The sequence below is a fragment of the Tasmannia lanceolata genome, unplaced genomic scaffold (assembly GCF_043159265.1).
Source record: "Tasmannia lanceolata isolate RefF3 unplaced genomic scaffold, GAP_Taslan_0.1 ptg000007l, whole genome shotgun sequence".
NCBI lineage: Eukaryota > Viridiplantae > Streptophyta > Magnoliopsida > Canellales > Winteraceae > Tasmannia > Tasmannia lanceolata.
This window is the reverse complement of record NW_027518684.1, coordinates 2,702,430-2,719,428: the sequence shown is the minus strand read 5'-3', so window position 1 is coordinate 2,719,428 and position 16,999 is coordinate 2,702,430. Positions and strand designations below refer to the sequence as shown.

General features: G+C 38.8%; 1 protein-coding gene and 1 pseudogene across 1 annotated transcript; both read right to left on the bottom strand.

Moving 5' to 3' along the window:
* Nucleotides 1-215: 215 nt before the first annotated feature.
* LOC143881249 (monoterpene synthase TPS4, chloroplastic-like) lies at nt 216-4,173 on the bottom strand (annotated as a pseudogene).
* A 4,684-nt stretch (nt 4,174-8,857) lies between these two features.
* Nucleotides 8,858-14,840, bottom strand: LOC143880793 (putative terpene synthase 11). Its single transcript, XM_077383775.1, has 7 exons — nt 14,679-14,840; nt 14,187-14,451; nt 11,888-12,257; nt 11,067-11,285; nt 10,255-10,393; nt 9,916-10,164; nt 8,858-9,571 (listed from the first exon to the last, which is right to left on the bottom strand). The coding sequence occupies exons 1-7, from the start codon at nt 14,814-14,816 to the stop codon at nt 9,227-9,229; spliced, it is 1,725 nt and encodes a 574-aa protein (XP_077239890.1). The 5' UTR covers nt 14,817-14,840; the 3' UTR covers nt 8,858-9,226.
* Nucleotides 14,841-16,999: the final 2,159 nt, after the last annotated feature.

Below are 16,999 nucleotides of genomic sequence, written 5' to 3'. Positions count from 1 at the left end.
TTTGGTTTGGTAAAACCAAACCGATTCAAATTTCGGTTCGGTTCGGTTTGGGGGTCAAACCGAACCGAAACCGAACCATTGCCACCCCTAGGGGGAATGTTAAAGTATAAAAAAATTAATAATACCTTCTCCAAAAGCTTTTGGAATTTGGAGTAAGTGGTTGTTTCACATGGGGTCAAGCAAATTATTCTATTATTTCCCACGATATAAGAGTGTCAATAAAATAACAATCCATAGATATCGAAGATATCATCAATGACCAGTAAAATAGCGATGGCTTCGGTCAATTCAATCCGGCACTGTGAGAAGAAAGGCTCCCAAAATATCCAAACCATCAACAAATGACACTCTAATGGCCGATCTCGAGCAAAGCTTAGCTTCTTAGCAAGACCCAATTCCTTCCGCCACCTAAATTGTCAAATACCGAAGCCAGAGTCATAAAATCAATGCAATTTTACAAGCAAAAGACACTCATGATATGCATTTAAAATATAATTTATTAAACCTTGCGATTATGGGATAAATATTAGGAGTGCATCTCGGGTTGCGTTGGGTGTGGTTGAGGCCAACCCAAACCCAAGCTGCCTCTAAATCTCTCAACCGTAATCCAACCATTCTAAACCAATATTTTCAAATTGCGTTGGGTTAGCCTAGGGAAAAAATAAAATAAAATACTAAAAAAAATCAGAACCTTTAGATTTTGGAAAGGGAAATGATATATTCGTCCGTTTTTTTTACTTGGGACACTATATTCTCCTTTTTTTACCTGCGGGAGCTCCCTCTTTTTAGGGTTGGCATCCCAACCCTAACCCAACCTGAGCTCCCTCTTTTTAGGGTTGGCATCCCAACCCTATCGTCAATTCTGGAGCCCTTCCTTCATCAATAACTTTCAAGCTGCTGCTTCTTGCTCTTCCACGATATAGAGCTATCTCCAATGACAATACAATATATTTCCAGTGATGGATTCCCCTTCCTCCGTTAATTCAATATCTGCCTCGCCCGTGAATCCTTATCCCTATCCCTTTGTTGATGAATCGCATCAGTTACTCCAAAAGCTTAAACTGTTGGAGAAGGTGTTATTTAATCTTTTATACTTTTAACACTCTCCCTCACGTATGGCCCCTTTTTTTAGGGTTGGCCTACACGTGACACACGTGGCCCCTCTTTTGGGTTGGCCATTCCATGTGGATTTTTAATATTGAGGATGTTTGAACTCAGTACCTTTGCTTTGATATATGTGAAACAACAATTACTTTAATAGCTTAAGCTGTTGGAGAAGGTGTTATTTAATCTTTTATACTTTTAACCCAACCCAACCCAACGCAACCTAACCTTAGGAAATGCCAGCCCAACTCAAGCCGAAATTGGATTGAACCCGACCCAAGTTGTGTAAATGGCTCACCTTAAAATCTCCACCATCTCTCTTTGGTAGAGGGATCGAACCATGTTAAAATCCAAGGTTGCTAGCTCTGGGAAAACAGAGCTTCTTGATTTTTCCTTGCCACACTCCTCTATGTAGTTCTTAGCTTCCAACCTCGCCATCCTCATGTACCTTGGAAGCTCTAGGGCACGGCTAATTTCTCTAGCAAGATGACCATAAGAACTTTGTATTAAAGTTTTATGGTGAATTCTGGAGAATTACATGGCTTGTGTTTGTATATCTTCCTTGGTTGCGTCCAAGGATGAAGCTTCATATAAACTTAGCATCCCCTATGCATATCTGCTCAAGGACTCCTTGAATTTTCCCTTCTTGTCCATGAATTTGTGGAATACGTCTGTTTAATAACCAAAAACCGATATAGTGGTTAGTATACTCACAAAGTGCTGATTGGGGACAAATTTGGCAAGGCAAATGTCAAGGGAATAATCGGTAAGTGCATGAAATGCTTGATGGTAAATTTAGATTTAGTTTGAAAATGCGAGATTTTTTAGTTATTTGGTAATCTTTATAAGGTGGTTTTTGGGAAAAAATTATGAAAAATCTGTTTTCCATAGGAAGTAATATTCCATGGAAAAATTGCAGGGGTCGAGTGCTTTTGCATTTTTCCTTGAAAACAGGGGGGAATTTTTAATTTGGAAAGTATTGCCCATGGAAAATAAGTTTACCAAACGCAGAAAAATTATTTTTTCTTTGAATTTTTTTTTCTTACCACCAAACAGCCCCTATGTTTAAAAAAGAGCTTAAAAGATCAATGGTATGGTCGTGGTTCCTGTGAATGCATTATGAAGCAAAAATCACATTGAGGCAAGCTGTTCTTCTAGTAAGTAATTAAGATTACTAGTGTTAAGATAAGTTTTGTATTTAGATAAATGCCAAGAACAAGTTTTCTACTAGGTAATTAAGATTATAAGTTTAAATGTTACTTTTGCCTTTAGATAAATCGCTCTGATTGGATGGCATGTACTGTTTATCACCTTGAAGGATTAAATATGTAACCCTTAAAAATTAACCTTTCTTATTGTAGTAATATTATAAAATGGAAGGGGAAATTATCACGTACCAGGCGGTACAGGGTAGCCATGTTGCCTGAGCAATCTAAACGAAGAGGGGTGAGGAAGAGGTCTTCGTCGTTATTGTCATCTTTTATTGTAGAAAACTGATCCAAAATATCATTAATCTCCTCTTCGAAATGATAAGCAATTCCCAGCCGTTGAAGGTTGTCTATCAGCTTCATGATATCAGTTGGATCATTTTCTCTAGTTAATTTCCCTTTGGCTTGTTCTTTTAGTTCTTCTACTCTTTTTGCGTAATAATCAGGTTCTGAAGCTAACATCTTAACAGTGAAAAAGGACCATAAGAGAGATAGAGAGAAAGATACCTAATTAAAAACTGGTGCGTCCATGTGTACAATATTGCGCCATGCTCGGTCCCTGTAACTGTTGCCTATCGAGAATTGCATTAGGCATCGTTGTGTGACAGCCACCTCGTTCCCCTTTTTAGCCACGCCAACTTGTACGGGCTGGGGTGTTTCTCAGTCTTCAAAGTAAGTTTGGTAACGGCCTATTTACCACATTCTCACATGAGCCACTATCAATCACCATCTGACAAGCCTTTCCTCCAATCATGCAAGTGATGTGGAAGATGTTGTTGCGGAGCCAGTCATCTCCAGACTCATTTCTCTGCTTCAAAAACAACTTTATGGTAACAAGTGCCTCCCCAACATCGCCGTGTAAGACATCCTCTTCAATGTCATCACCATAAGAATCAAACACTGGTGGCACCGAGTGATCAACAAGGTCGCCAATATCATCATCATATTTGGCTTCATCAATGAGCAATTGTTTCTCATCTTGGCCACCTTTTCTGCATTCATTGGCCCGATGCTCTGTCTCACCACATTTAAAACAATGAGGTCATGTTGCTCCTCCCTAGGTGGGATTTGCGGCTCGGAATGGTGGGGCTGTCTGGGTTGGTTGTGGTGGAGTCAGTTTGTATGCCGGAACGCCCACTTGTGGAGTTCGGGTAGGAGGTCGAGTGGTGGCAGTGGGAACGATCCCTCCATATTGCCTGTTGCGTCCTGCCTATTTCTCCAAGATGACCGCCCTCTAGTGTGCTTCAAAAACACTCCAACAATCAAATAGGTCTAGCGAATCCTGCAAATCCTGCCTCAGACCTCCAATATATTTAGAAACCAATTGCTCATCCTATTCTGCCAAATCATTCCGGGCAACTAGTTGATGGAATTTCTTCGTATACTCATCCACCGAATCAACCCCTTGTTTCAATTTCTGCAACTGTTTAAACAGTAGACGAGTATAATTATAAGGAAGAAACTCCGACATCATCTTCTTCTTCAATTTCTCCCACGCAGCAATCTTCTCCTTACCCTGCCTATGTAGCGGCTTTCCCATGAAGTCGAGCAGTGATCAAAGGAATCACCCGATCCTCTGGAACCTCCTTGAACTCAAGTATCTCTTTTATGGTGAAAACCCAGTCCATAAAATCTACGGGTGTTAACCCTCCATTGAACCTGATTCCCAACGCCTGGAATCACCTCCGGTAACCTCAGCCCTCGCTGGTCGCCGTGGTGGATATCCCTGACGCTGGCTCACGGTGTCTACGTCAAATCCGTCATCTCCTGCTTGAGAAGAAGCACGCATCGATGTCAACTGCTCTGTGAGTTCCTCCACTTGCCTCCTCAGCGCTAGGATCTCCTCTTGGGATTCCTCCATCGCATCATGGGCCGCCGCTCGAGTCATCTACCTCCTTCTTGGTGCCATCGATGAACGTCATGATCATGGAACGTAAGCTCTGATACCATATGTGGACCCCGATCCGAGAGAGATGAGGAAACGAGTCCCTACATCCTCTGGATCTCCACATGAAAGAGAGCTCTGCCAAGGAACTCTCGAAACGGATGCCACTATCATAGTATAGCACGAGTGGCGATATAAATGAGATACCTCTCGATTCGGGAGCAAGTCCAGATTCGAGACGTATCTAAATAAACTCAAAGTCGCCATCCATGGATAGGCTATGGAACCCAAAAACCAAATCCTCTGTGCAATGGATAACCAGAAATATATATGGGTTCGTGCCTGATTAAGAATGGAGAAGGTCCGAAGAGCACCCCAAATTTTCGTCCGAGTGCAAACACTTGGTCTCTTATGCCATTTATTATTAAATCCAAAGAGTTTTGGGCAAAATCATGTCAAATGAGAACAAATATTCCCGAGTGGACGTCTACCTAATCATGCATGACTCGGGGATGAAATAATAAACACATACAAAATAAAATAAAAGATGTGTCACCTAAGCACAGCTAGGTTATGAGTGACATGCCTAACTGGTGTCTAAGTTCTGATGGACAAATACACGCATGCTACAGCTAAAGGTATAAAGTCTGTACAAGAAAGTAAGAAAATACAACAAACATACAATATAATAACACAACAAATCCTAAACTCTAAACGATTTAACCCGAGTCTTTAAATGATCTGATATTCATCTAAAGAAGCCTACGTATCCCCGCCTCCACAAGAATCAGAGTCACGTAGTTCTTTGCACCTATTCTAAGCTATGATGCCTAAGACATCTAGACCTTTATCCTATACTTGATCTAAAAGACCAGACTGATTATTAAAGCTTCTTATGCAATTATTTAAATTCCAGTGGATTGTGGATTTTAGGACACCCTATATGTCCTAACTAGATGTAGGTTAGCCCTAAACTAATGCAGGTGGTTCTTACAACCTATGTGTAACTAGGCTGTGCGTCCTAAGAAAAACAAAGGGTAGACTAGCGCATCTTATTCTAGTCATCAGTCAGCAATGTGGATCGCCAACTGACCAGACGAAGGCGTTCATATAATTCTAGGACAAACCCCTAACTCTAAAGCAAACACACAACAAATCAAGGATAAATTCCTAACTCTCAAACTCTCTATCTAGAACACTCCTAACTCTAGAGGAAGAGCTTTTCGAAAACATGTTGTATAAAAGATTTTTATCTTTTTAAAATGTTTAAATGGTTTATTTTACAAAATTTGGCTAGACTTGGGATGTGGATCCCAAGCTGCACTACGTACCTCGTGGAAGATGATCAAGCCAACGTAGTTCGAATGAAACTTCCTAATTACGCCCACGAAAACTTAACTTCTCCAAATGATTTAAGGGTTTTAATATTTTTTAAATGTTTTTGATATTTTTAAAGTTTTCAAATGTTTTTGAGTTTCAAATTTCTAATGTTTTTGGATTTTAAAATATTCCAATGTTTTTGGATCTTTAGATGTTTTCACCCTTCAAGTGAACACTCAAGCATAACCACAAACTAGGGCAAAGCCCTAAATCTAAAGGGGAAACCCTGAACAAACAACAAGCGTCTCAAAAAGACGAACCACAACACGCAAACAAGTGCTCCAGGAGCAGCGAAAACAATCTAAGATCCCTAGCACTGAAGATTCTATATGACTAAGATAGTCTCTAACAAAGAAAAGTGCTAACAGCCCTAATGGATAAACTCCTATCTAACAGGCAAACCATAAAGCTACGAGACGAACCCCTAACATAAAGAATAACCAACTCTAAATGGGAAGCAAATGAGTCTAAGACTCTCTATTGCTCTATAAGAGAGGGCAAATGAGTCAAAGGCTCGCTCTAGAAAGGAGGGTTCTAACATGAGGCTAGGTAAGCCTCCTAAAGGGAAACTCTCTAAACGAGACAAGGCTTAGCTCCTATGGGCGGACTCCTGTAAATGAGGCCAGGCATGCCTCCTATGGGTAAACTCTCTACCAGACTAATACAGACTCTCAAAGGGGGAGGCTCTAAACAATAAGGCTTGGCCCCGAGGGAGAAACACCTTAATGAGACAAAGCATGTCTCCTAGTGGGGGCTCCAGATATCTCTTTCATTGCCCTTGCAATGAGGAAAAAATTCTATCTAAGGAAGTGTTTAAAAGACTACTTTAATCTACTATATAAAGGAGGGGAGCGCTACTTGGACTAAGCAAGTCCCCTAAGGATGAGCTTGGGCTAGCGCCTTCATCGTTTTTTCACAATGAATGGGGTTAAGGTCTAAAGGTATCTAAAATGCTAAGAAGGTTTCTTCCTAAAGAAAGAGAAAAGAAGAGGGAATAATGTACTACCATATCCAAGTAGGTCCCTCTAAGGATTGGCTTGGGCTAACGCCTTCATTGCCAACTAGGCTAAGCATGAATCAAGCATCAAAAGCACGCATTTGCATTCTATATGGAAGCTGAAAATTTCTATTTAAAATTACACTATCCAAATGGCAAACCTAGTAAAAGTGATACACATTAAAGTTGTATGGGACACATCGGGGAACATTTGATTAGTTATGCAATTCATCCGGTTTTCACCGTAAGGGGCCGAAAAACGACCATCTCCGGGCAAATTTCAGATTTCAATTCTGTAGTTTTGCTTTTCAGAAGTTCTGATTTGATTTTGCAAAACAGAGGATCAAAAATACATTTTCAAGAAAAGTGTTCAACTACAAAGTTTTATAACATTGATCAAATAAACTTTTCTCAGCTAAGATTTTGTCTGGATCTTGCCGGAAGTGAATAGAAAAGGGTCATCTTTGGGCTGATTTCAGATTTTATTTAGGCAGTTTTGCTTTTCAAAAGTTCTGATTTGGTTTTGCAAAACAAAGGATCAAAAATACATTTTTAAGAAAAGTGTTCAACTACAAAATTTTCGTAAATTGATCCAATAAACTTTTCTCTGTTGACAAAATCGGGTGGATCTTGCCGGAAGTGGCCGGGAAACGACTATCTCCGATCAAGTCCAAATCTGAAAATGTAGTGTTTTTGGCTGATATCTTAAAAGTAGCATAACTTTTTCATTTTTCATCATTACGAGGCTCAAAAGATGTCAAATCGAAGATCTCGGAAAAATCTACGACTTTCATGTGTATCACTTTTGCTATATCTAACCGAATTTTAGTGAAAAATTAAAAATAAAATCTGGACAGCATGTAATTCAACACAATTTCATGACATTTCAAATCAAAATTTCATTCAAACACAAGATCTATGGGAATTTGACACAAATATATGATAATACATGCTGATTAGGCTTAGATCTAACCATGTTAGTTTCAGTTTTGAAGATCTTTAAGGAATTTTCACAAAAACACACGTAGATTCACCATTTTGCAAAGATTTTGAGCTGAAATCTTAAAACAGCCATAACTTCTTCGTTTCTTGGCCAATTTTGGGCCTTTATACGCCAAATCGAAGATCTCAACGGGTACTACACCTTCGCGCGAGAAATTATCACGAATTGTAACAGAAAATTAACGAAAAATGGTAAAAATGAGCATGGACGACACTTTATTTTGCCATTTTCACATCAAAATTCAACTAGAACTCAAAATTTGAGGTTAATTGCTTTAGATCTTCAAATGAGAAATATTTTTAAATATATTTTGGTAAATTTTAGCCCTAGGTTGCTAGATCTAACCATTTTAAAGCATTTTCCACTTAGATTTTCCATTTTAGGCTCGATTTTCAAAGAAAACTCAAAATCAAACTTAAAATCTACTAACCTTGTGCTCTTCTTCTTGGATCTCTCATTGAAAGCTTCTTTCTCTCTCTAGATCTCCTTCTTTATCTCTCTAGATCTCCTTATTTATCTTTCTAGATCTCCTTTCTCTCTCTAGACTTCCTTCTTTTCCTTTCTAGATCTCATTTCTCTCTCTAGATGTCATTCTTTCTTTCTCTAGAAAGCTCTATCTCTCCCTCTCTCTAAAATTAGATTAAGAGCCATAATCCTTTTCAAATGAGAGCCAAAATGCTCTATTTATAGAGTTTTTCCTTAATTTTTGTCCCCCATTAGTTTATAGGACAACCCATTTTCAAAAAGTTTGCTTTGGTTTTTGTTGTAAAACGGTGGCCATTTGAAAAAAGTTTAATAAAAAATTAAGCAAATAAATTTCGGCCCTTTCCATTGCCCAGGAACACCCCTCACTATAAATTACACACGTTTTATTTCTCCCAGGCAACCCCCTGGCCGTGATAAAACACTCTCTTCTGCTACACTATACCACACAACGCTACAAACTACACTCGTCTTATTTGTCATTTCTTGGCGGATTTCGACAAAATTTTAAAGGGACCTAAATGGGATCCTAACCTACTATATGGACAATTTTAGGACTCTAATGCACCAATTTATTATGATTTTTATTCAAAATGACAGGTTAAGGGTTCGGTCAAAATGGGGTGTCTACACCATATAATGTAATCCGATATGGCGGTAAGCGAAAATTAATCACAAGAATATGAAATCGTAGTCCTATGTTAGCAAAATAGAGATAAAAGAAGAAAACTCCAAAAGTGGATGTCTTCTCTCTGAATTCATTAATTGATAATCAAAACAGAAGTGTCATTACATGTTTCATCCACCCTCTTTTATAGATTAGGAGGGATTCTAAAAATAGAATCTTATACAAGCAAAAAGAAACATTTAAAATTGGCACCTTCATATTAAAGGCAACCTAAATATAAAAAGTAAACTCAATCCTAAATGACCTTATTTAGCTATGCTTGGAATTGACATATTCCTTATTTGGCCATGCACAAAATAGAAATAAATCTATCCTAATTAGCATGCAGTAAAGTAGAAAGAAATATGTCCTAATTGATATGCAAGATAATGGAATAAATCGGTCTCCATTGGCAGGCATGGAAATGGAAAGTCTCAAGGTTGTTTGCCTTTGCGCCTAAGCTTGCTCCTTAGCGCTTTGGGGTGGGCCCACATCCTGTTCATGCCATCGTGGATGGCATGGGCCTCATCAGAAGGTGTGGAAGCCTCTCACTTTCATGGATGATGGGTTTGACGAGCAACGACTGCACATGATCATCAACCCCTGCAACCTTTTCATCATCTCCATGTTGATAAATGACTTGGACAGTTCTTGCAAGGTTCAAAGAAGCCTTGATGATAGCAGGAGGCAATGGAGATGAAAAAAGCATTTCACCATTGAGTTCTTTCCACAAGCTACGAATGAGTTGCTTTATATGGTGTTTTGCATCTTCCTCGGAAGAAGTTCCATTTTCTCTCATGCAGCATTCTATGCTTGAAGCTACATCTCCTCTTTCTATTTCTTCCTGCATCATTTTATCAAAACAAATTCATATTTGTTGTTTATTTCCTTTGAAAAACTGCAATGAATAAGCATGGGATCTGTTAGAATATATAGATCAGATCTCGAACGATATGACTGTTGGATCATTAGGGTGATAGATTAGGCAACTTAATGGTTATTTAATTTATAGTTATCTTTAGTTATGTTTTCGAATTTGAAATATCAGTAGTTTTGCCTACATGATTTTGCACATGTATTTCATTTCTTCCATGTAAAGCCTCTATAAATAAAATGCAAAGACACCCAGGACATTAATGGGTTCGCTTCATATTTTCCCTTCAATTTTAAACTCTTTGATCAACATACCTTGGATGTCCCTAAATCATCCCAGAGTCGAAGAATCCCTCCAGCGCAAGAGAAGAGCTTGGGATATGGCTCTAAGAATCCTATAGTTTCATTTGTGACTTTTTGTCCCATAAGAAAGAAAGCATGAACTAGAGCCATGTATGTTCCTCCCGAGGTAACCGCATTGCTGAGATATGTTTCCAGGCTCGGAACGTATCCTCGGCGAAACCATTTCGCTTCAACTAGATAGGATTCAATTAAATCTACCCACTGCAACCAAAATGAATTAAACCTTCCAGTTTTAGATTGCTTTTGCCTGGCCCAAACAAAATAAAGGGAAAGCATGAGAACTTGAGATACCGTTCTCCGTAGGTGGGGGATGATATTCCAACCATGTTCTTTGAGGAACTTGTAACTGATCTCATTGATGGTGTTGTATAAAGCCATGTAACATATCTTCATGTATTCAGGAAGCTGCTCCATTGGACCAAGGTCCCATCTGTAAATTGCGCCAAAGAAGTTGAGCATGGGAAAAATATTTGTAAAAGTTCCTACTATTTCTACACACTAAAATGGGATTTGCTAGCGTCCATCACAAAAGGCATTTTGCATATGGTCTGTTGTATGTCACAGCAGCCACAGAGGCTTACTTTCCAGCAGACTTTGTCATCATTCACGAGGTGGCTGCTCAGGCATGCGACAGGCCATCTGCGAAATGCCTTTTGCCATTGTCGCTAGCAAATCCCCACTAAAATAAATAATTTGAACCAAACCTATTCAATGTTTGCAAAATTTTGGAAAGGGAAAATATTTGTAAAAGTTCCTACTTTTTCTACACGCTAGAATAAATAATTTGAACCAAACCTATACAATGTTTATTGGGTGTGACATTCAACTTATGATAATATCCCTCTAAATTAACCATTATCCTATCATTTCCTTCTAAATGGTGGAAAGAAAGAAAAAAATTTCTGTCAGAAAAGTTTTTCTTGGAATCCAAACAGGTAAGAAAAACGGTTTACGTATCTAATCACCACAATTTTCTTCAATAGCCTGTCCAGGTGGTGGCCCACCACATCAAAAGTCACACATGCATGTACAAAGAAGACAAGGGGTCAACCAAATCATTCTATTATTTCCCATGACAAGAGACTGTCAGTAAAATAACATACCTATGAATTGCTTTGGTGAAGAGGACAAGTTCATCCAACGATCCATACTTATCAAAGATATCATCAATGGCAGTTAAAAGAGCAATGGCTTTGGTGAGTTCAATCCGGCACTGTGAGAAGCAAGGCTCCCAAAATATCCCAACCGTCCACAAGTGGCACTCTAATGGCTCATCTCGAGCAAAGCTTAGCTTTTCAGCAAGACCCAATTCCTTCCACCACCTAAATAGCCATATATCGTAGCCAATGTCATAAAATCAATGCAAATTTTCGAGCTAAAGACACTCAAGACATTTATTTGAAATATCATAGCTAAGAATTAAACCTTGTGATTACGGGATAAATACCGGGGATGCAACTCGGGCCTGGTTGGGTCAGGTTGAAGCCAACCCTAGCCCAACCCAAGACAGCATTCCCTCAGCCCTAACCCCACTCAACCCAAGCCTTGGACCGAGTTGGGTCGAGGATGGTCAATCCTAACCCAACCCCGTATACCCCACCTGTCTAACCTGATTTTTCCAAATGGGGTCGGGCTGGGCTTGAGTTAATGTAGGTAAAAACAGAAAAAAATACAAAAAAGAAAAGAAAAGAAAAGAAAAGAAAAGAAAAAGAAACATAAGCTTAAGATTTTAAAAATACAACAAAATTAGAGGACTGAGGGGTTGGATTCAGGTTGGGCCGGGTTGCCCAAGGCCTCAACCCTAATCCAACCCGAAATTAAATGGGGTTGGCTTTTCGCAGCCCTAACACAAGCCAACCCGAGCAGAAATTGGGTTGAACCTGATGCATGTTGCACGCCTAATAAATACTTATAAATGAATCACCTTAAAATCTCCACCATCTCTCTTTGGTGCAGGGATTGAACCATGTTAAAATCCAAGGTTGCTAGCTCTAGGAGAACAGAGCTACTTGATTCCTTGCCACATTCCTCGATGTACTTCTTAGCTTCCAACCTCACCATCCTCATGTGCCTTGGAAGCTCTAGGGCACGGCCTATATCTCGAACAAGATGACCATCAGAAATTTGTATTAATGTTTTAAGGTGATTTGTGGAGAATTCCATGGCGTGTGATAGTATATCTTCTCCAGCTGCCCCCAAGTAAGAAGCTTCATATAAACTTAGCATTCCCCAGGCGTCTCTGCTCAATGATTCCTTGAACTTCCCCTTCTTGTCCATGAATTTGTAGAATATGTCTGTTTAATACTCCAAAACTTTGTGACTACGTGAGCAAGGCAAATGTCTGGAAAATTTGGAAAACTTGGGGAAAATTAAACATTATTTTGGGTCCAATAATCAGTTTGGGACTCACAATCGGATATCGAAATCCAAAACAAACAGAGCCATCAAAAAGCACGGAACGATGGGTAAGTGCTTGCGATTTCTTGATTAGGATGTGACTGTCACTTCAGTTTTCACCACAGTATGATTTTTATTCATTTGAATTTCGAGGGAGATATACAAATACGTAAAAGAGAAAAATACACTTAGACCCCCTGTGGTTTCTGACACATTCAACTTAACTCCTAATGTTTAAAAAGTTACAAGTAGACCTCCCGTGGTTTCAATTTGTGTAAGGTAGACCCCCTCAGTTGATGGTTTGTCCACAGATTGGAGGGTTTGGATGATCCTATGGAGCTGATTTTTTGGGCACACCCTATCTATGTCAGGGCCCATCAAATGAACTCTTTGGATCATCCAAACAATGTGGGCCCACTGTGTTTTTGGTAGTGTTTGGATTCGGGTATGGGGTTTGGAGGGGTGTATGGGTCTTCATTAGCATTGATAGTGTTTCGAAAGAGGGGGCCTACGTTATACAAATTGAAACCACCGGGGGTCTACTTGTAACTTTTTAAACATTATGGGTTAAGTTGAATGTGTCAAAAACCACAGGGGTCTAAGTGTATTTTTTCCTACTTAAAATTGATGGATTACTTGCCAAATTCGCTTTTAATTCGGAAAATTTTGGTTATTTTATGTAATTCACTTTTGTTTTGAAAATGCCAAAATTTTCAGTTATTTGGTATTACAAGAAAAAAACTTCTAAATGGAAAAATTTGTCTCATCAAACAATTTATCTCTACGCAATTTAGAGGGAAATGATATGATTATGCTTAATTTAGAGGGATATTATCATAACTTAAAGGTCCCTCTAAGTAAAAAGTTGTAAGCAATAAAGAAATTTTAGATATATTTTTCCTTTCCAGACTTTCTTAGAAAATTCCTGCATTCCAAAACCGTGATGATGGAGGTAGATCTTATGGCCTTTATGTGACATGTGTTTCAGGTCTAATGAATTCTTATCTTCCCAATATTATTATTGGGTCCCATTTGTAAGCCAGGTTTCGATCCTAGGACCTGGCTTTGATACCACTTTGTTACAAACCTGATCCGGATCGTAACGTGATTGATCTTCTTAGAAGGAAGATAGGCCTCTTGATCCACTTTGAGGGAAGGATCAATCCTCCTTTGTGCACAAGACACGTTTAGAAACAATTTTCTTCATTCATCCCCTACTACAAGATTTAAATAATATTGTTTACAATCGTGATACTCCCATGAAAATAGGCGCAATCCCCCAAAATAAGCAATTCACCTATTAAATAGTTAACTCCCTTACCAAATCCCTATTAAATAGCAATTACTCCTATCAACTATCTTAACTTCTAATCAATATCCTAGCATAATAAAAAAAGATAAACACAAGGCAATCCACACACACCCAACCTTTCCTAATTATTAGTGATGATGTGGCCATATATGTGGGCCCATATTCAAGGACGTAACACTCTGATATGGACAGTCGATCAAGTGACTCCTGTGAATGCATTATGAAGCAAAAATCACATTGATCGGACAATCTGGGTCATCTAATCAGAATGATTTATCTAAATACAAAGCTAAGATTAACACTTGTAATCTTAATTATCTACTAGAACAACTTGCTCATACATTAATCTGAATATAAAGCTAATATCTTAATATACACTTTTAATTTTAATTATCTAATAGAAGAACAACTTGCTTCTATCCCCTTCAAGGATTAAGTGAATGACGCTTAAAAATTAACCTGTTTAATTGTTGCTAATTTTATAAAAAAAGAAGAAGGGAAAATTGTCACATACCAGGCCGTACATTGTAGCCATGTTGTCTGAGCAATCTAAATCGTAGAGAGGTGAGGAAGAGGTCGTTGTCATCTTTTCTGGTAGAAAACTGATCCAAAATAGCATCGATCTCCTCTTCGAAATGATAAGCAATTCCCAGCCGTTGAAGGTTGTCTATAAGCTTCATGATATCCGTTGGATCATTTCCTCTAGTCAATTTCCTTTTGGTTTGTTCTTTTAGTTCTTCTACCCTTTTTGTGTTGTATTCAGGTTCTGATGCTAACACCTTAAACAATGAAAAAGGGCCATGAGAGAGAGACCAAATCTATACTATTTGTAATTAAAAACAAGATTGCCATGACTAACCCCACAATATTTAAATTTTCACAATAATGATGGGCATCTGTTTGAAAATTCAACCCTCAGTTTTCATAGCGAGAGCAAAAGATAACGAGATAATTGTTGAGAGAGGTGTTTGGGTAAGTTGTAATCTTGGAACAAGGGGCTATATACCTGAGGCGAGCTATATGAACCCTCTTGAGCACGTATTGAGAGCTTTCTCCATGAAGTGGAAACACCTTTCCTTCCACAAACACCCAGTTGCTGTAACAGAGAGGGAGAAGAAATACAACATCCTGTCAACCCTGCCATTGTTTCCACTACTCACCAATCTAGTTTTTGAGTTTTTTTGTTGTTAGTAACTTAGTATAGGGTGGTATATATATGTTGGTGTGGTTCCCTCCCATTTGGGGGTACAGACACCTTCTTGTGGCAATGTGTGTGCCTTAAATGATAATGTTGAAAGTTTGAAAGTGATGGTGTGTGGTTGTAAAAGCTTTTGTTGAAAAAGCTTTGGACGGTGCATGACGAAAGTCAAAAGTAGGTGCAGAAAATGCATGAAGACTTGGCTTATTCGGCGATTGCATGTGAGAACTCGCCTTTACGTACCTATAAATATGGGCAAAGGCCGAGGAAGAAAAACACAACAAACACATCAGCAGAAGCACAAGTGAAGTGCACTGCACACACACACACACACACACACACACACACACACACACACACACACAGAGAAACAGTTCTCTGATAGCTGTGTAGTAAGAGCTAGTGTGTGAGAAGGTATTAGCTACTCATAGCCATACACTGAAGGCACAACTCTTGTATGCACTCTGTAAGATATCTCACCCTACATGTGATGTTGTAATCCATTATTTACTATAGTGGAAGTTTTCAAGTGGACTACGGTCCCGTGGTTTTTCCCTTAACCCCAGAGGGTTTTTCACGTAAAATTTCTGGTGTTATTTGTCATTTATTTTTCGCTTCCATATTTATTTCATCCCATTTAATTTCACAGTTCAGATTTGAAAAAAAACATTATCTGGGCCTGTAATTCTCTAATAGTAACCTTTTTTTCCAACAAAGTGGTATCAGAGCCCTGGTTGCTCTATATTATTTTTCTGTGCAGAATTAAATGGAGAAGAGCTCAGGCAACATGATTAAATTGACCGCATCTAATTATGCGATCTGGAAGCCAAAGATAGATGATCTTTTATACATTAAAGATATGTGGAAGCCTATTACAATCGTAAAACCGACAACCTCGACCGACGGCAAATCGACAACGCCGACAGGCGGTAAACCGGTGACCATGTCCGAAGGAGATTGGACAGTGCTCAGCCGGAAGTGTGCCGCTCAGATCCGACAGTGGATCGACAAAAGCATTTTCCAAAATTTTGCCAATCAGCACGATGCTTACGTTCTTCGGCAGAAATTGGAGAAAATATATGCGATGACAACCGCCCAAAAGAAAGCAAATCTGATACGCAGACTTGTAAATTTGAAGTATAAGGACGGGACTAGCGTCTCAGAACCCATGAGCGAGTTCCAAGGCAGGGTGGATCAACTCAATTCTATGAAGATGATATTAGAAGATGAGTTGCATGCATTGCTCCTATTAAGCTCATTGCAAAAGAGCTGGGACACACTAGTTGTGTCAGTCAATAACTCAGCACGTGACAGAACGCTGATCATGGAGATGGTAAAAGACCGAATGCTAAATGAAGAATCCGGACGAAAAGACGAGGGATATAATCCTGAGTCAGAGGCACTTGTCACTAATAGGCAAGAAAAGAAAAACAGGCGCGGGAGGAGCAAAATTTGAAATCCCTACAGCCAAAACCAGCAAAGAGGACGATCAAAGTTCAATTTCAGACGAGAAGAAAAGTGCCACCATTGTGGCTGATGAGCATATTTATGTGTGAATGATAAGAGTTAAAAGCATGTATTTTTCTCATTTAAAGCGGTGCTACTAAGGTATTTTTATTGTTTTTGGTGTTTCAGATTATTTTCTAGATGTCCACAAAAAATATAGCTAATGAGATGGTGTTCCACAGAAAATATCATTTTGCAGGTACAAGTAAAAATTCTGAGGATTCGACGCTAACCGAATGAGAGAAGGGTTCACCGAGTGAATGATTCAGATGATCCCAATTTAATTTTGAACTTTCCATTTGGCCCATTGCTAAGATTTCGAATTCGATGAGTAATACAACGGGCGAATCAGCTTATGAAGAAAGGATTAGAGAAATGATCAGTTGATATCTTGGCCATTAAAATGGATGATCCAAAGTAAGCATGTGATATGCTACAATTTTGATGAATTTGATCATCCTATGGTCTAATTATATGGATGGTCTGGATCGGTTCTAAATGAAGTAGCTTCCAAGACTATTTGTAATCTTGATTGGGATTTCCTTGTTAAACTAGGTAAATTTGAATTTATTTTGAAAATGTGAGATTTTTGAGTTATTTGGGATTTTTTAAGGGGGTGTTTA